The 20,943-nt window shown below is 36.1% G+C and overlaps 2 protein-coding genes across 2 annotated transcripts; both read right to left on the bottom strand.

Moving 5' to 3' along the window:
- Positions 1-7,356: 7,356 nt before the first annotated feature.
- Positions 7,357-8,173, bottom strand: LOC110775097 (pectinesterase inhibitor-like). Its single transcript, XM_021979703.2, has one exon. The coding sequence runs from the start codon at positions 7,960-7,962 to the stop codon at positions 7,429-7,431; it is 534 nt and encodes a 177-aa protein (XP_021835395.1). The 5' UTR covers positions 7,963-8,173; the 3' UTR covers positions 7,357-7,428.
- A 4,252-nt stretch (positions 8,174-12,425) lies between these two features.
- Positions 12,426-14,425, bottom strand: LOC110775086 (elongation factor Tu, chloroplastic). Its single transcript, XM_021979689.2, has one exon. It carries the CDS (start codon positions 14,228-14,230, stop codon positions 12,773-12,775), a length of 1,458 nt encoding a protein of 485 aa, XP_021835381.1. The 5' UTR covers positions 14,231-14,425; the 3' UTR covers positions 12,426-12,772.
- Between the last annotated feature and the right edge of the window lie 6,518 nt (positions 14,426-20,943).

Below are 20,943 nucleotides of genomic sequence, written 5' to 3'. Positions count from 1 at the left end.
ACTTGTAATTTCTAAATATTCACCCAAAAAATTAAATTAATTAACACATCTTGGGTGTAAAGTTATGGTAAGATATAAGCATAAGAGATATTAAAACAATATACTCAAATATCTCAATGAATCTATTTTTTGGAAGGAAATAAGTGCCAAGGGATTACACAAGTTTGTATGTTAGTGTGTACAAAGAAAGATATGGTAAGATAAGGAGTATCACATAGTAGTATCCTTATTTTGGTGTGAATAGAGTCCTATAAGGCAGGTAGGTAGACGAGATTCGATCTTAAATATAGTTTTTTTATCTGATGTTAATTTGAGAAAAATTAAATCGTAAAACTAAATAAAAACTTCACAAATTAGCCCACCATGTAGTATTGTAATGGTCTGATAGACCAATGGACACGCTTTCTACCAAAGCCTGCATCACACATGAGTACATGACTACATAAGTGATGAGACAATCTCTTTGAAGACATCTGATAAAAAATGTAACATGACTAGTCTATTATTTAATTGGGGCTATCTTAGATTGTTCAATGTACAAGAAGTACCAACCGACTCGTACCCCAATTAGCTTTTATCCAAACTATAAGAATGATCTATAATTTGAACTTTACAAGACCATTATTATGGTTCAATGTACGTATTAATATATTCAAAGTTTTGATTGTTTAATTTTTTGATGGTATCTTTAAAGTTCTGTTAATCATCCCCTTGAAACTCGAATTATGATATTACTTTGCAAATATAGGTATGATATTCAAGGAACGAAAGGGTTTTCCGTTCAAATGCTGGAGGCATTACTGTGTTTCAGGTTCAGTTTAATCTTGCCTTAGAACAACACAATATGTTTAGGGGAAAAGATGATGGTAAATTGGGTTTTCTACATCCTCCAGAACATAAGCAAGATTATCCACCAGGATTTTACTTTGCAAATATAGGTATGGAAATTACTTTACCAACGTTAACAACAGTTATTCTTATAGATGGAGCATGGAATAAAGATACGTTCAGAGCAGGAATGGGTTGGGTTCTTAAGCAACGACAATCCGACGGAATGGAAATCCTTGGGGGTTGCGATTATGGTTTAGGTAATTCAGCACTACATGTTGAAGCTATATATGGCTTGTCTACGAGCATTACAATGGGCAATGGAGTTATCCTTTAATGACATTGTAGTTTTTACTGATTCAACTAATTTGGTTTCTTACTTGCGGAAACAAGTTAAACCAAATATTCAGCTTCTGTGGACAATTGACACCATTTTTGAAGTCGGTAAGAGGTTTAAAAAGTGTATTATTTACAAGGTACATCGAGACCAGATTTATTCAGCACATGTTCTGGCCAAGAGGGCATCTACGGATGGAATGCAATTTTCTTCAGGAGTGGGTAATAAGGCGGCTGGTTAATTAGTGTTTAATTTTAATATTCTCCTTGTATCATTATCCAATGTCAAAAAAAAAAAAAAAAAAAAAAAAATTGAAACTCGAATTACTTATCTATTTTTTAAATAGGAAAACTTCAAAACATGTAATTTTAGGCTGCTTGGGCCGTGTTTTTTTTCATGTTAGGCCTTGCCGTGAATCGTACTTGTCTGGCCCAATGTTGTCTTTACTTTCTAGTAGGATAGACATGCTAAAGAACATATGATAATCAAGATGCTTCAATTGGAGAACCCAATTGGATTTTATCCTTGAAATTCATGTAACTAAATCGGTTCCAATACTTGAGACTCAAGAGTTGAGACTACTAGGGGTGGTCACCGGTCCAAACCCGGATCGGATCGGATCGGACCGGATCGAAGATCTATTTTTGGATAATTTTAGACACAGAGACCGTACCGGTTATGCTTGGACCGGTTGTACGCTTATATCTATACGAAATTTTTAGACACAGAGATAGTACCGGTTATACTTGGACAAGCTTGGACCGGTTGTACGCTTATATCTATACGGAAATTTTTTTTTCTACAAAAAAACAGTAAAAAATAAATATGTACATGTAGAAAAATAATTGTTTAACACCTTTTTTTGAAAGATAAAAAAAATCTCATAATATAGATATTAGACGAGGAAATTAACTTTTAAAATAATTTATATTATACTCTATCAAGAAAAAATTGGTCCGGTCCAAAAACCGGTTTTAAGGGGTTTGGACAGGACCTATGACCGAAAAGTAATATTTCTCAATCCGGAGACTGGACCGATTGCCTCCGGTCCGGTCCGGATCGATTTTTGCACACCCCTACTTGATACTATACAATATTATATTGATTATATTATTTCATAAAACATTATTATTGTTTCCTCAAAACAATAATTTTTTTTGTTAATCGTTATTATTTAAATCTCTGTCATATAAGGCAACGCTTGAGACGACGTCAGAAAACTTATTGCCTATTTCACCCTAAAATTAAAAAATTAAAACATTTTATATTACAAGTAGAAGGGCATCAATTTAATTAAAAAATATATATACTAAAATCACTAAATATTAAAACGAGAAAAAAAATATCAATAAAAAGGTAAGAAATAATTAATCAAATAAATATTATTGTGTATGCGTTTTTAAGTTACAAGCACGCATCGCTTGCAGAATGAGCTAGTTCGTAAAAGAATCAAGACTTGAGAGAACCCAAAATGTCCATAACAATACTCCAATCAGCAGATACAATACTCAAGTCATTATTCACAGCATCTGGAATTGTAACCCCTTTAGCCTGAAAATACTGATTGCAACTAAAAACTTGTTGTGAAACCTTATTACTAAGTTGTTGTGCAAGAATGAATTTTCTGATATGAACTGTATTTGAAATTTGATTAACTTTGGTTTTAGCATCCTCAAATTGATCTAAACATTGATTAAGGGCCTGTTTTGCAGCAGGATTAGTACTGCTACCTTGTATTCTGAATGCATCCTGGTATAACAGGTCCATGTCTTTTGTAGCACAAACCATGGAAATGTCGACTAAAGCAACATCTGTTGCAGTTTTACTACTTGGGTTTGATTGGAGACATTTGGTGCAAACTTTTGGGAATGAGGTTGAAGAACATAGTTTTGTGATTAGTGCTTCATCTGCTTTGATTAGGGTCAAGGATTGGATGGAGAAGATGATGCAGAGGAATGCAAGTTTTACAGATTTGGAGGACATGTTTGGTGTGATTTGTTTCTTTTTGGTTTACACTATACAGATTATAATGTTGGTTATTTCTCCTTAATTTGGAGAAGATGTAATTAGCAAAGAATTAGAGAAATAAAAGGAGCGAAAAAAAAGGAGAGAAATGAGAAAACATGAAACAATATATTATTGGCAAATTATTCAGCGATAATGTGCATTCAGTTTCTTAATAATAGGTTGATTATAAATATGTAATCAGATTTATAGTTATTTAATAACATTTTCAGGAATTGTACATAACATTGTAACATAATTTAGATATAGAGAAACACGTTATATTTTTGGGAGTATACCATTGGATATTAGTTTATATTTTATAATGACTTTGTGAGTTATTTTATTATATTATAGAGATATAATTGTTAGCCTATTTTATTTATACACGAAGGGAAAACGAATATTATTTCCGCTGCAAGATTATTTGTAATATTATTTCCCCGTATACACCAAAAAAAGCATAACCTGCCACGAAATAAACATAATCCGATGCAAGCACGAAGTCGTAGCTGGGGTCTAGCCGCATCTTAGAAATTAGGCTTAGGAACAACAGCCTCCCGCCCGACCTACACTTGACATGGTCCAGCCCGACACTCGATATGGGCTTCACTTTTGAAAATTTTGGCCCAGCCTGATACTTGTCATAAGCCAGTCTCGTTTAGACCCAAGTCACATGGGCTCAGCCCGTATCACAAACTGACACAGCACACAACCATCTTTAGGTATATTAGCTCGAAAAGACCCGTGGAGAAAAGATACCGTCAATTAGTATACTACAACTTTTTTTATAAGACGATCTTACATACAAGACCGCCTAGGTGTCATATAAGTTAAACAATAGAGCAAATTAGTTAATCAATGTAGCCAATTAATAAACAATGACACCAATCTATAACTAGCAAAACCATAGATAATTAAAGACAAATTTGCTAAAAAGGACCTTTTATAACCCAAATTTTGCGAGAAATGACCTTATATAATTTTTTTTGTGAAATCACACCTTAATGTAATTTTTTTTTGCGATTTTTTTTGTGTGAAATCACAACTTAATTTAACTTTTTTTTTTTGCGAAAGACAACCAAAAGTAAGTTTCCGACATTGACTGAGTTTTTCCGGCCATTGACTTGCACGTGAGAAGCACATGTGGCTTTATTTTGCTAACCACACCCAATTTTCCTCCAAAATTCTAAGCTTTAAAACTTAAAGTTGAAAAAAAAAACAAAAAAAAATCAAGTTTGAAAAATCAAGACTCGGGAAAATCAGTGTCTTTAGCGGAAGACGGAGCCATTTTTTTCCAACTTCCGGGATCCCCTTGGCTTATGTCGAGATATTGATTCCTCCACACAACAATTTGCTTCTCGTATCGACGTCGATCCTTAAAAAGTGTCTTCGATCTGGATTCAGAGGGGAATTTTGGTGCTGCTTTTACTGCAGTCTATGGACCCGAAGTTACGGGGTCATTTTGCCGAGTTCCTTAGACATCTGCAGCGCTTACTGATTCAATCACAGCTGGAAGTTGACTCGCTAAAGCTCTGTTTTTGTTTACTCGCTTAGTGCGATGCTTAAGCAAGTCAAAAAAAGCTTCGCTTAAGCGGAATAAAGTTATGATCCCCTCCAAAAGCATAGCTTTAGCTATTACAAATCTGAAAGCTTCGCATTTTTGCAGCCTAACCTCTAACTCTAGCAACAGTTTTCTCAATAAGGGTTTTGCGTGGAATGCCGTCTAAAATGAAGTGACTCATGGGTAGCCAACTTAAGCCACACATGCTGCTCACGTGTAAGTCAATGGCCGGAAAAGCCCAGTCAATGCCGGAAACTCCCCTTAAGTCCTTTCTCGCAAAAAAAAATTACATTAAGGTGTGCTTTCACAAAAAAAAAATTATAAGGTCCTTTCTCGCAAAATTTGTGTTATAAAAGGTCATTTTTGGCAAATTTTCCATAATTAAATGACATGTGTCTTCCCTCCATCCATCCTTCATTTTGGTTTTTTTTTTTTTAAATTTCCTTTTTGTTGTTTGCTATATTTCTAACGCACCTACCACTCCACATTCCTCATTCAACATCAATTAACTATTTAATTTATATATATTTATTCAACATTTTCTACTTCATCTCAATCAATATTAATATTTCATTTAATTTTATATATTATTTCAACCTTAAAATTCCACCTATATCTCACTAAAATCACAAACTTCCAATAAGATTAGGACTTTAAAATACCGCTAAACAACTAATATCTAACTGCTCGTTCAAAAGAGCTAGTTAGTATTTCTCAGACAAGAGGATCCCCTTCCCCCCCTTCTCTTTACTTTATGCATGGAGTATTTCTCCAGGGCTATGTCTACAGTTGGTGAACACCCTCAATTCAAGTTCCATACCAGGTGTAGAACTCTTCAATTGAATCACCTCTGTTTTGCTGATGATTTGCTGATGTTCTGTAAAGGTGATATTACCTCAGTTAGCCTGCTTTTGGAAAGCTTCCACCCGTTTTCAAACACTACTGGCCTCCAAGCAAATCCCTGCAAATCCTCAGTGTACTGCTGTGGCATCTCCAATACTGACAAAGAAGGAATTGGTGCTATTTCTGGATTCAGCTTTGGAGAACTACCTTTTAGATACTTGGGTGTGCCAATTAGTACCAGAAAACTTCAAGCTGGTGAATGTGAACAACTGGTGAACAAAATGGTTGCTAGAATTAAAATTTGGAGTTCAAGACACTTATCATTTGCAGGAAGAATGCAGCTTGTCAACTCAGTACGTTCTGATGAGTATCAGTGTGTACTGGTGCCAAATCTTCATCCTCCCTAAGAGTGATTAGGAAAATAAACTCTGTTTGCAGAGCTTATCTTTGGCATGGTACCTATGATGATAGTAGACCTGGTCATGTGGCTTAGGTTAACCTTTGTGTTTCAAAAACACAAGGTGGACTTGGATTTAGAAACCTTGCTATCTGGAATCAAGCAGCAGTTGGGAAATTGGCATGGTCCATAAGCTCAAAAGGAAGATAATTTATGGGTAAAATGGGTTCATGTTGTTTATGTTAAACAAAAGAATTGGCTGGTGTACATGCCCTCTGTAGTTGTCAGTGGAGCAGTCAAGTACATCTGTAAAGTCAAACTAGATTGCACCAACAGACTTGACTCTGACTCTTGGTTAACAACCACAAAATACTCTATTGGTGACATGTATAGGCAACTGAGTGAGCAACAAGATAAGACCAATTGGTCTCATTTTGTTTGGAACAGGTTCACCATTCCAAAACATAGGGCCATCCTTTGGCTAGCTCTACAGGACAGGTTAAAAACCAAAGCCAGGCTCTTCCCTTATGGGGTTACTGATGATGATATTTGTGCCCTCTGTGGTTTACATACAGAGGATAGCTCTCATCTGTTTTTCTCTTGCCACTACAGCACAGAATGTTGTAGGAAAGTTCTTCACTGGTTGGAATTCAGCACTCACAGAACAAGCTTGTTCATGATCCTTAAGTGGGCTCATAGGTACTGTGTGGGTGGTTTTAGGAGGAAAGTCTGCTATATATGCTGCTGTTGCAGGAGTGGTCTATCAGATTTGGAAGGCAAGAAATTCAGCTATTTGGGATGTCATGGTCCCCTCTCTGGATAGTAGTGTAAGTTGTATTCAATTTGTTGTTAGGCATAGAATTAAGAGTATCCTAGGTAAGAAAGTGAGTGCTAGAGATAGGGATTGGCTGTATTCCCTATAATAGCACTAGTTTTTGCTCTTTTGAGCTTTGTTTAGCATTCTAAAGTGGAGGGGGTCATTCCTAGAAGGTTTGTCTCCCTTTAGTTGTGCTTAGTTTGTAATAGTTGTTGATTAATATAGAAAAAAGCTCTCTTACTTGTCAAAAAAAAAAAGAGCTAGTTAGTTAAGCAATGAAATCAATTAGTTAAGCAATCAAAACGATCTTTTAAGTAAGGCGATCTTACACAAACATTGTCGTTAATATACTGCATGTTTGCCACAGTTCGTTAAAGATCAAACAATTTTGCTATTTTTTTCAAACTTGTGTCAAAAAAGTGATTGCTTATTTTACCCTAAAACCAAAAAATTAAATCATTTTATGTTACAAATAAAAGGGCATCAATTTAATTAAAATATATATTTACTAAAATCACTAAATATTAAAACAAGGAAAAACATATCAATAAAAACGGCAAGAAATAATTAATCAATAAATATTATTGTGTTTGCGTTTTTAAATTACAAACTACATAAAAGTGCTAGTTCATAAAGTATCAAGACTTGAGAGAACCCAAAATGTCCATAACAATAATCCAATCACCAGAAACAGTACTCAAGTCATTAGCCACAACATCTGGCATTGGAACCCCTTTAGCCTGAAAAAACTGATTACAACTCATAACCTGTTGTGAGACTTTATTACTAAGTTGTTGTGCAAGATTGAAATCTCTGCTATGAACTGTATCTGAAATTTGATTAACTTTGGTTTTAGCATCCTCAAATTGATCTAAACACTGATTAAGAGCCTCTTTTGTTGCAGGATCAGTAGTATTACCTTGATACCTGAATGAATCCTGGTATAAGATGTCCATGTCTTTTGTAGCACAAATCATGGAAATGTCAACTAAACCAACATCATTTGCAGTTTTACTACTCGGGTCTGATTCGAGACAATTGGTGCAGACTTTTGGGGATGAGGTTGAAGAGCATAATTTTGTGATTAGTGCTTCGTCTGCTTTGATTAGGGTCAAGGATTGGATGGAGAAGATGATGCAGAGGAATGCAAGTTTTACAGATTTGGAAGACATTTTTGTTTTTGGTTTCTAGGGAGGGTTTGGGGAAGAACAAATTAATGAGATTATATATTTATAATATACATCATTTTGCACTAGTATCAATAAATATTTTGATTCGTATGGGATAATAAATCATTAATTAGTTTAGATATATTGTTGATTTATTTCCTTAAATGTTTGTAATCCTTTGAGATTCTGTTTCTTTGGTTTTTCATCATAAGGGTGTGATTTTCTTCCTTTTTGGTTTACATTATACCGTTTATAAAGATGACACTGGATCAGACCGGGCCGAGGTCCATTCACCAAAAAGAGCATGATCTAGTATGGTTACGAAAAAAGTACAATCCGACACGAGCACGAAGCTGTGGGCGGGGGTCTTGGCCGCATTTGTTTTGGAAAAAACAAGATGCTGCATGGTACACTAAATGGAGAAAATTAGGCTTAGGCAAGACATCCACCCCTCTGCCCCAACACTTGACATGGTCCAGCCCAACACTCGGCATGGGCTGCACTTTTGAAAAAAAAATGGCCTACCCTGACACTTGTCGGTCCTGTTAGACCCAAGTCACATGGCTCAACCCGATTCAACACACATACATCCTTAGTAGGCCTGGTTATCGGGCGGGGCGGGTCAGGGTCGGTGCGGGTCAAAAGAGGGTCGGGTATTGAAAGGGTCATTTTTAGAGGGTCGATAATGGGCGGGTCAAAAGCGGGTCGCGGGTCAATAGCGGGTCATTATTGGGCGGGTCAATAAACGAGCAATGAAAAATGAAAAACAAAAGAGCCATGTGCAAGTACAAGTAAATACGAAGCTATGCATGTAATTTTTTGTATCATTACTATTTTTATTTTCAAACTAATTGTAGTATAAGTTTGACCCTATAATGACCCTGTCCAATAAGAGCCCTGCCCAATAAAAGCCCTATTAACTTGACCCTAACCCTATATCCATTGGACTACCCTGTCAAATAACCAGGTCTAATCCTTAGGTATATTAGCTCGAAATAACCCGTGGAGGAAAGATACCGTCAATGGCTAAGATGGAAGTCAGGTCCCTAATTCGAGATATCCTTTCTTTTATTCCGCCCTTCGCGTATTTTTGTTATTCTAAAGCTCCTAGATCGGCTGTTGCTAAGACTCATTTTCTAGCCGCTCAGGCGAGAAAAGCAGTTTTTCCTGTTTCTTGTTTTATTACCAAAAAAAAAAAAATTAATAATAATAATAAAAAAAAATACTGTTTGCCACAGTTCGTCAAAGATGTAAACTCTTTCCTATTTTTTTCAAACTCGTGTCACTAACTCAGTACTCACTAGACCTGGTTATTGGACAGGGTATTCCAATAGATATTGGGTTAGGGTCAAGTTAATAGGGTTTTTATTGGGCAGGGCTCTTATTGGACAGGGCCTCTATTGGACAGGGTCATTATAGGGTCAAACTTATACTACAATTATTTTGAACATTAAAATAGTAATGATTCAAAAAATTACGTGTATAGCTTCGTATTTACTTGTACTTGCACATGGCTCTTTTGTTTTTCATTTTTCATTGCTCGTTTATTGACCCGCCCACTAATGACCCGCTATTGACCCACGACCCGCTTTTGACCCGCCCACTATCGACCCGCTAAAAATGACCCTTTCAATACCCGACCCTCTTTTGACCCGCACCGACCCTGACCCGCCCCGCCCGATAACCAGGTCTAGTACTCACTAGTATAATTTGTTAACTTTCCTAATTCGTTAACAGATCTAACCACTTCGGAATTCCATCACTAGTATAATTTGTTAACTTACTCCTAATCAAAGTAGAAAATATGAACTAGAATATTTGTTTCCTTATTTTTTTTACTTACGTTATTATATATACAATACAAGTACCTTAATTATTAACTAGCTTAATCATTTGATTCAATTTCCATAACCTTGCATCTCCTGATTTTTTCCACGTTTCTTGTTTCCGTGCAACCTAGCCAGTTATGGTGTTCGTTCATCCTACCGCAACATGCACCACTACCTTCCAAATAACCGAACCCTACCACGACGAAATTGATCATTCAAATTGCATACTAGTTCACCTCTATTTTACAAATTGGCGTGAAGTTCACCATACAATTAACTGCCCTTGTCAAAGTAATCGTTTCGCCATTACAAGGGAAACTATTGATGATGATTCTACTAACTATTATCATTCAGATTTAGTCTGCCTAAAATTTCCACTTAATCCCACTAAACTTGAGGTTAATGTTTTGAATGCCGAGAGTAAACAAGGTTTGCCTAATTACGTAACTCCTAAAGTTTGGAGTTTTGTCAAAGAAAAAGTCTTGTCTTTTTTAAGGAGACATGTTTATTTTGATAGTACCTTGGGGTACAAGATAACGGCGGTAGTTGATGTCTCCACCATTCATCTTGTGGATCGTGACAACAACGACAAAGACGAAGACGAAGACGAAGAGGAAGAGGAAGAGGATGATTATGAGCATGATGAGTGGTTAGGGAAGGTTGTAGAGAGTTTGCCAAAGGATTTTCTTGATGATGATCGTCATTGGTGATCCATGCAGGAAGTTTGGAAGATTTTGCTTTGTGATGTTCTTTTTCATAATCATGGTGTTGAACTTTCTGCCTTCATCGAATTAAACTACGGAGTAGTATTATTATAATGATTTTTTTTAATAAGGAAAGAAAACTAGGACAGACAATCTTAATTATCTTTTCGGAAGAATTACAATGAATTATGATTATAAGGCATGATGGTGTTGAACTTGCATTTGCAATGGGTAGTACGATGTGATTATTTTGCACTAGTATCAGTTAATATTTTGATTCATATGACATACTTAATCATTGATTCAGACATATTGTTGATTTATTTCCTTAAACATTTGTAATCCATTGAGAACTTGTTTCTTTAGTTTTTGATCATACGAGCGTCCTTTCCCTTTACGGTATACACGTAGTATATACTACACATATTACCTAACATAAGTTGGTGGTGTTGGTGGGGAACTCACCTTCGATCGAGCTCCATCAACTGCGAAATGCTTAGGAGTGACTCAAGCGATAGACTTGCAGATAAGTACGGGCTGGTTAACTTGTGTTAGGTGGATCACTACGGGCTGAGGCACAGCACAAAAAACATGGCAAAGCACGTCAAATTGAATTAGGCTTATTCCGCCCTATACGTGAAATGGTCTAGCCCGAGACTCGGCATGGGCTGCACAACCTAGCATTTGACATGGGCTAGACCAATTTAGACCCATGGGCCTAGACCAAAATACAGCCCCGGACACAACCCACAACCATTTTTAGGTATATGGTCAATTAATATACTGTTTGTCTTTAGGTATATTAGCTCGACAAAACCGGTGGAGAAAAGATATAGTCAATTAATAATTTAATATAGTGTTTGCTACAGTTCGTCTAAGACCTAAGACTCTTTTGCTATTTTTTTTCTTGTGTCATTGATTTTTGTTGTTAACTTTTATCAGCTAACAATAAGGCTCTAATTTGGTGATAAAACTGGAGCTCAGTGTGGTCTTGAATATCTTTCTTTTAAGTTTCAAATTTCGAAGTGTTCGCGTGGGGGTAGTACTTAGCTAGTTACACCTCCAAAGAGGGTAGGGGGCTGGGTATTGTAGAAAGTTAGAAACTTTATTGTGTACAATGAGGATTTTTGCTGGGTAGTAAGATGCCAAAGATGGTGCAGACTCTCAAGGATGTTCATAAATTTTCAACGAACCGGCAACAGTAGTTGAATTTCAGGGAAATTCAGTTCGGTTGCATTCTGTTTAGTTCAACTCAGCTCAAAAGAACAGGGCCTAAGACTTTCAAGAGCTTACAGGAAATGAAACAAGAAATAGTGAAACTAAGAGAAGTATCAATTTGAATTGCCTAAAACTCTCACACTCTGTTTATGGTGCTTCAGATGGTAAAACTCCCATCTCTTTCTTTATCTGCCAAAAAAAAAAACTCTGCATCTGTGTATAACAAGTTTCATTCTTTTTCATGTCACAGAAGGCAGAGAAATGGGGTAAATATGCTACGAAGTAAACGACTTTATCATGCAGACTAAAGACATACAGTGTGTCGTGACAAGTTTCTCATACTAAAGAGCCCTCAGAACCTGCTAATATTTCTAAACTGATGCACCCGGGTAAACAAAACACAATACTTTTACGATCAAGCTACATTCAGGTATCATAGACTGCAGCAGGTTGTAATTCTTTGTAATGTAGACACTAAGACATTGAAATCTGTTAATGCAAGTACACAAACAACCACCATAAACCACCGTTCTTAACAAGGAATTTATAATCTTGACGAAGCAATAACATGTACAACTTTTCCAAGCTGATCAATCAAATACCATGAAACAGAGCATCCGAGAATCTAAGAACAACCAATTAGCTACTCACTGAATCATAAAAATGACTAAAACAGTTTCTGCAGGGAAATATTAATCAACCATCATACAATTGATTCCATGAAAAATTACATTCAAATATAACTTGAAGTACTGCAACAATTACAAGCACAAATCCAAAATAAGCTAATTGAATATGAACATTAGATAAAAAGACTGAAATTGGCAAGGTTATTCTGTAAAAGGTGTAAATTAAATTGCACAATTTATGAGAATATCTCAAAATGTTCAACCCTACTCCCCAAAAAGACATGTAAAAAAGACTGAAATTTTACAGCTTTTAAGCCCAATCTCATTACATTCCTGAATCACCTAATCAAATAAGTAAAACCCCCTTTCACTCCTCTTTCCTCACCCCCAGAAAACATACAAAGAGACTCAAACTACTTCTACCATTGCCAACTTACTCAATGATAGACTGGATAACACCAGCACCAACAGTCTTTCCACCTTCCCTAATAGCAAACCTCATTCCCGCTTCACAAGCAACAGGGTGAATAAGCGTAACCTCCATCTTAACTCGATCACCAGGCATAACCATCTTAGACTCTTCATCTTTGTCATTCATAATCTTCGACACTTCTCCAGTTACATCAGTAGTCCTCATATAGAACTGAGGTCTGTACTTGACAAAGAAAGGTGAATGCCTACCACCTTCTTCCTTCTTCAACACATAAACAATGGCACTAAACTTAGTGTGAGGGGTAATAGTTCCTGGTTTAGCAAGAACCATACCTCTCTGAATATCAATCTTCTGAATACCTCTCAACAACAACCCAACATTGTCACCAGCTAAAGCTTCATCTAGAATCTTCTGGAACATTTCAACCCCAGTTACAGTAGTATTCCTAGTCTCCCTCATTCCTACAATGTCAACAGTTTCCCCAGTTTTAACAGTCCCTCTTTCGACCCTCCCGGTGGCCACGGTCCCACGACCGGTGATCGAAAACACGTCTTCAATGGCCATCAAGAAGGGTAAATCGGTTTGCCTAGTGGGAATTGGGATGTATTCATCAACAGCATCCATTAATTGGTAAATTTTATCTACCCAGGTGTTATCCCCCCTTTTAATTGTAGGGTTCTTCATCAATTCCTCAAGAGCTAAAAGAGCAGACCCAGAAATAATAGGAATATCATCACCAGGAAAATCATAATTAGATAACAATTCTCTCACCTCAAGCTCAACCAATTGAAGAAGCTCCTCATCATCAACCTGGTCTTGCTTGTTCAGAAATACAACCATGTTAGGGACACCCACCTGCTTAGCAAGCAAGATGTGCTCCTTTGTCTGCGGCATAGGCCCGTCGGCGCCGGAACAAACCAGGATAGCGCCGTCCATCTGGGCAGCGCCGGTAATCATATTCTTCACATAATCGGCGTGACCGGGGCAGTCGACATGGGCGTAGTGGCGGTTCTCGGTTTCGTATTCGACGGTGGCGGTGTTAATTGTAATACCACGAGCACGCTCCTCCGGGGCAGCGTCAATTTCGTCGTACTTTTTCGGAGCGGAGTTTCCCATTGACGCAAGAGCCATGGTGAGGGCGGCGGTAAGGGTGGTCTTACCGTGGTCAACATGGCCAATAGTGCCGATATTGACATGGGGTTTGTTCCTCTCGAATTTCCCCCTAGCAGCGCGAACGGTGAAGGTACGGCGGCGTGTGGAGGTGGTAGCGGCGGCGGTAGAAGTGGCGCTTGAGGAGGTGGCGAGTGAGGGGGTAAAAGAAGAGGAAAGGATGAGTTTAGATGGGGTTTTAGGGTGGAAAGTGAGATTTGGGAGGAGAGACATAGAAGGTTGATTGTGGGGTGGTTGGTGGGTTAAGGCAATGGCTGCCATGGCGGAAGAAGTAGCGGATAACGCCATGGAAATTGGGTAGAGAGAGAAAGTGAGAGAGGGGTTTTGGGGGAAATTAGGAGTGGGAAGAGATTGAGGTGAGAGAAAGAAAGAGGGGAGTGTTATCTTGAAGAAGGTAGGAGAAGAGATTTGGGGGTGAAAATGAAAAGGAAGGAGGGCCTCTCAATTGTTTGTTGTGTGGTGGTGTTTTTCTATCCATTTCTGAGTTTTGTGGATTGTGGATTGTGGATATGGGCCTTTTTAACTCTACTATAGTTACATTTCTAACTCTTGGGTTGAGTTTGCTTTTCATTGTTTTTTTTTTCTAAAAAAATTCATTTTGCGAATGGATAGAGTCGTAGAGATGGTCAATTGGCGGGTGCGAAATTTCGGCATGTTGTGATGTACATCACAGAGCATTTTGTGTACCATTCATTAAAAAAAAGGTACCATTTCGTTAAACGGAGTACCATTACGATTAAAACATGTACCATTACGATTAAAACATGTACCATTGAAATTCAATTTATTTACAGAAATGCCTCTGTGATGTGTTTTGAAACACATCACAGCATGCCGAAATGACTTCCTCGTCAATTGGCTAGGTTATCTCCGATTTTATAAATCATCCCTCAGTAGATGGGTCAATCGAGTTTGACCCCCTGACAATCCAGATTCTACCCGACCTTGCTTAGAAGCAACTAAGCAATGTTGTCCACGGACTAAAGTTTATACCCACGAACTAGGTCAAATCCAATCAAACACATAAACTTGTTTCTCGATCGAGGAACCCGCATCCGAACCCAAGTTGTGTCGGTCGAATCCAACCCATCACATTCCAACCTACATATATAATATAAAAGGTCTTGGACCTTATTGGAACGAAGACAACCAAACGAAAATACAAGATTTCGACCTTTTATAATATACGATACGAAGTACATTGGTTGCATTTCACATACGTATTATATGTTGTGGTTTACTGTACCAGGGGCGATCTTACCAGTACAGTAATGTGTAGACGTGTAGTTGCAATGCTTTTTCTGTGTTGGATTGTGTCGTGCCTTAAGCCGGACCGGTGATCATCTGGTCCTGAGAAGCTCTATATGAAGCACATTAGCCCAACTTGTCAAACTATTGTGCCTTAATTTACTTAATTTTTTTATACAAGTCTCGTGGGGTATGCATTAGATCCTCCACATATGGGCCGATATGGCTCTGTAACAGCTGAATTAGCTATAGTCTTGGGCTTTGGACTGCTCAAGAGTCAAGCCCACCCGGTTCAGTTTACACTAAAAAAAAAGGCAAATTTGTCAAAAATGACTTTTTATAACTCAAATTTTGCGAGAAAGGACCTTATATAATTTTTTTGTGTGAAAACACACCTTAAAGTAATTGTTTTTGCGAGAAAGGACCTAAGAGAAGTTTCCGGCATTGACCGAGGTTTTCCGGCCATTTACTTGCACGTGAGCAGCACGTGTGGCTTACGTTGGCTAAAGACACTGATTTTCTCGACTCTTGAATTTTCAAACTTGATTTTATTTCGATTTTTTTTTTCAACTTTAAGTTTTAAATCTTAGAATTTTGGAGGAAAATTGGGTGTGATTAGCAAACTAAGCCACACGTGCTTCTCACGTGCAAGTCAATGGCCGAAAAAACTCAGCAATGCCGCAAATTTACTTTTGGTTGTCTTTCGCAAAAAAAAAATTACATTAATGTGTGATTTCACAAAAAAAAATATATATAAGGTCATTTCTCGCAAAAAAAATTACATTAAGGTGTTATTTCACAAAAAAATTATATAAGGTCTTTTCTCGCAAAATTTGGGTTATAAAATGTCCTTTTTAATAAATTTGCCTTAAAAAAAAAATATTTTCAAATTAAAATGAAGAAACTACTAAACCTGTGTCTATCAGCCCTTTTTCAAATTAAAATATTTTTGTTTATCACCCCCCCAAAAAAAAATACCAGAGTAAATTCAATAAGTATAATTTTTTTTTTGGTGTAAGAATTAAATTAAATATAAATAATGATGTGAAGCAACTGCAAGTCTGCAAGTAGTATATTATGGGCCGGTAGTGACGTATTACACAACTTATCCCATGGTGGAGGGAGATGCTAAATTAAGTCCCTTTTTATGCCGCGTATCCACCCAAATCACCTCTTCTTCGTGGACTTTTTTTAATAACTAGTTAGGCTCCGTTCGATTTGGACGACTGAACTTATATTATCTGAATTTATATGAATTTAATTGTATTTATTTAAATTTATCTATCTAAACTTAACTACACTTATCTTAACTTATTTTATCTTAAAAAAAACTTATTTTGTCTGAAATAAACTTATTTGTGTGCGAAATGTCTGGAAAAAAAGCTTATTTTTGTTTAATTTATCTGAACTTATTTTGTCTGAAATAAGTCAAAATAAGTCGCACATAACAGAGACTTAAAGGCACCTGCATTGTACGTATCGGGTTAAGTACTACTTCCTCCATTTTTCTAAGTTATCACTTATATTTTGTGCAGTCTCCAACGTAGTACGTACTTTGACCATTTGTTTCTGTAAATCTAATACTATTATTAAAACTCCAAGGCAATGAATGTCATCTCGCCACATGTCGTTTCCTATTATCGATGACATGCCGCATCGTCATCTTTGACATGTCATGCATCTCATATAATTTTCTTGATCATGAAAAAATGTTAGTTATAGGTTTCATACATGTGACCCTCTCCTTTGTTAGTCACATATTTTAACAATTTCACCACAATTTATTTTGTTATTTCTTGTACGTGCACAATTATATTAAGTCAATATAATGAGAAAAATGATCTGAATCATTTATTAATAATCTCGATCACATCACTAATTAATTATTACTTTTACGAGTTAGGAATCCTTACCTGTTAAAATTTATTAAAGCATACTCAAAGCAAGATATATTGTAATGTGGCAAATTAAATTAGATTCGAAACAAGTTATATAAGAATCTAATTAATCCATTTTCTACTATGCGGGGCAATTACATTTTGAGAATATATATAATGAAACAAATCTAATAAGACATTTCAGGATATTTATTTTCATTTACATAGATGAAGAGACATGGTCAAAACTTTTAATGTTTACCCACGAATAGTAAATGGGTAGAACTTGGGAAAATAGAGAAAGTATATATAATTTTCAAATTAAGTTGTTTGCTATAGCATAATTGTTATATTTTTTTCCCAACATAATATAGCATAATTATTAGTTACTATTAAATTTATTGTTTACGTTGGCAAAAGACTATCATTCTTATATCCAAGTCAAATATGTACATATTTATATGATCTTGGCCAAATACATGGGAAAAGTTAATGTTTGAGCAAACATTTTGCTAAAAGAAATCAACATATTAGAGGCAAAAGTTTACAAGAATTCCTCCAACAAATCAAATAGGAGGAGCACTCAACTCTGAAAGATTTAGGTTTAGATGTATGACTAGTTTTAGTCTAAGGTTGCTTAGTTGGTTTGAGTGGTAGATGCATTGCTGAAGTTGCTAGCGTGAGTTCTGTTCTTGCTCCACGCACTTCCTTTACTTTAAGATTATCGAACAATATTACTTTAATTGAAGAGACCATTTTAAAAAAAAGAAAATCGAAAAATAACTTACCAGTAAAATATGCAACAAATTTCTGGTTGGAGATTGCCCTCTTATTAGTAGCTTGTATATATACAATACTCTCTTTGTATTCATTAGTTAGTTGAAAAATAATAAAAAAAAATAATAAAACATTTTATTTAGCCCGCTCTTTCTCTCTCCCTCACTTGGTGAAGCTTCCTTTAATGTCTTCTCTACTCTTTCTTTATGATTTTCTTCCACCTTAGATCAATCACGAAATCTATCATGGCAACAGAGCGGGAACGATCCCAGCTCTGCAATTCCGTATTAAACTTTTGGTGTATATATGATCTTTAGGTATAATAAAACTGTAACACTTTGCTCGGAAGCTTGAACTACAATCTACTTGATGTTTCTTTGACCCATTCGAAGTTAATCCATTCATTTAAATTCTTTAACCGATAACTTCGTCTACTTCACCATGAGAATTTGATTTTTAAAAAGCTCTGAAATTTTGTCAAAAATAAATTCAATATGAACTTAACTATGGTTGGATTTGGAAAACTGAGACTATTTTTAAAATTATTTTTTTTCATTTGACTTACTTTCCAAGATCCGTTTCCTCGCAATAACTCTTTTTGTGAGATAAATGTCGAACTCAAATATTTGCAATTGGTTTCAGAAGGATGCCATTGATGTCCTTAGAAATCATATCACTACAAGAAATTGGCTAATTTTCGACCGCCAAAAGTGGTCGGTAAAACACGAAGAACGGTTGGTAACAGTTTGGCGACTGCCAACGGTCGCAAAAGGTCGGTCAGTATTCACTTGGACGGTATGTTGCTAAATTCCGACAGAAAAGCGGTCGCTAAAGTTTACCGTCTGCAATACCGACTGCTTAGCAGTCGTAAAATTAGCGACAACTTTGGCAGTTGTTAAATTAGCGTCTGCTTTAGCAGTCGTTACTTTAAGGGCCGCTTAAGCAGTCGTTAAATTAACGACTACCTTTACAGTGGATGTTTTAAAGACTACCTTAGGCGGTCGTTAAATTAGCGACTGCTTAGTCAGTCGTTAACTTAGCGACCGGCTTAGCAGTCGCTAAATTTTGTGACTGCCTATAGTAGTCGTTAACTTACATATTTAGTCGCTAATTTGGGTATTATAGTTTCTGCTAAGATTTGTTTTTGAGGTCGTTAATCTGCCTGTAGTGGTCGGTAAATTTGTATGCAAATATCATTTTGCATGATCTATTGTCGTGTATATATATATATATATATATATATATATATATATATACGAATTAATATATAGCCTGTAAAATCGTATGAAAACTGCTCAAAGTTATATTAACCCTGTTCAAACTCAACCAACAAAATTCATAATAAACTTGATGTCCAAACCTGTTAAACCTGATGTTGCATATATAAAGAAAAGTTGCAATTAGTTCAAACTCATACATAAATACTTACTACCTAGCACAATTAGTTCAAACTCATACATAAATACTAACTACCTAGCACAAAGGTGTCCCGTCGCCTGTGGGATCTCGAGGGTCCTGCGACTGCGAGAAAGGAAAACCAATACACTGACTGAACATCCTCTCATAGGACTCCATTGCCGGCGACGTCCCTCTGCCGCTCAAGTCGCTCTTGTTCTCTCTCCTTTCGCTCGTCTTCTCTCTCCCTTTGCCTCAGAAGTCTCTCATCATACATAGATTTTATCATCTCAACTTTTGTTGTTTCAAGATCAATGGATTTTTGAGACAGTTGTTGTTGAGTTTCTTCCAAACGTGTTGAGAGTTGAGAATAAATAGATGGGGTGTATGAGCTAGAAGAACTACCACCCCTTCTAGAAGATGGTTCATAATATAGAGATGCTCCTCTTGATGAGTGACATTTATGTCACTTTTAGGGGTAGTTTTTAGGTATTTTTCTAGCTTATTTTATTATATATTTATCTAATTTTATCATTTTAGCCTTTATTTATTTTATTTTATATTTTGTAGCTTAATTAGCGTACTTAGTGATTTTTCTTTGTTTTTAGGCTTTAAGTTTGTAATTTGTTTGTTTTCCTTGTTTTATAATTTTATATTTTAATTATTATAGTTTTCGTTATTAATTTTATATTTTATTTTTATTTTCTTTCTATTTCTTATTTAGTTATTACTATTATTATTATTATTATTATTATTATTATTATTATATCAAATTCTAACAAAGTTAAAAGTTTACAAATAATTATAATAATAATAATAATTATTATTATTATTATTATTATTTTATTTTTCTATTTTTTTGTTTTTCTCCTAGTTTCTATTTTTATTTTGTGTAGGTGTCGAATGTTCGGGGATCGAATTACAAGTTTCAAAGGGCGGTCAAGGAAAGTCAACTGTTTAAAAGAACGATAAGCAAGGAAAGTTTTCTAGCTTGAACCATGCAAGAACCTTATCAATATAAGTCTCTTGGATAAGTCCAATCAGCCTTTTGGATCTATCTCTATGGATCCTTATTTCGAAGATGTAGTCAGTTTCTCCTAGGTCTTTCATAGAGAAACAACTTTTAAGTCATTCCTTGACTGATTCAAGCATGGTCTTGTCGTTTCCTATGAGAAGTATGTCATCCACATACAAGACCAGGAAAGCAATACTACTCCCACTCAACTTCTTGTATATACAAGATTCCTCTTCATTTCTGAGAAAGCCAAAAAATTTTACTGCTTCATCAAATCTGAAGTTCCAACTCCGGGATGCTTGCTTTAGCCCATAAATGGACTTCTTAAGCTTGCAAACCTTCCTTGGACTTTTCGGATCTTCAAAACCTTGTGGTTGTGTCATGTACACATCCTCTTTCAAGAACCCATTCAAGAAAGCGGTTTTGACGTCCATCTGCCAAATCTCATTGTCATGAAAGGCAACAATCACAAGGATTATCCTAATGGATTTCAGCATGGCTACTGGTGAGAAGGTTTCATCATAGTAAATACCATGAATATGTCTAAAACCTTTTGCCACTAGTAATATTTCCATCTTTGTCCTGTTTCAGTTTGAAAATCCATTTGCAACCAATGGGTTTAACCCCATCAGGGAAAACAACCAAGTCGCATACTTGATTTTCAAACATCGAATCCATTTCGGATCTCA

The sequence above is a fragment of the Spinacia oleracea genome, chromosome 5 (assembly GCF_020520425.1).
Source record: "Spinacia oleracea cultivar Varoflay chromosome 5, BTI_SOV_V1, whole genome shotgun sequence".
NCBI classification, from domain to species: Eukaryota; Viridiplantae; Streptophyta; class Magnoliopsida; order Caryophyllales; family Amaranthaceae; genus Spinacia; species Spinacia oleracea.
This window is presented reverse-complemented; position numbering and strand designations above follow the sequence as displayed.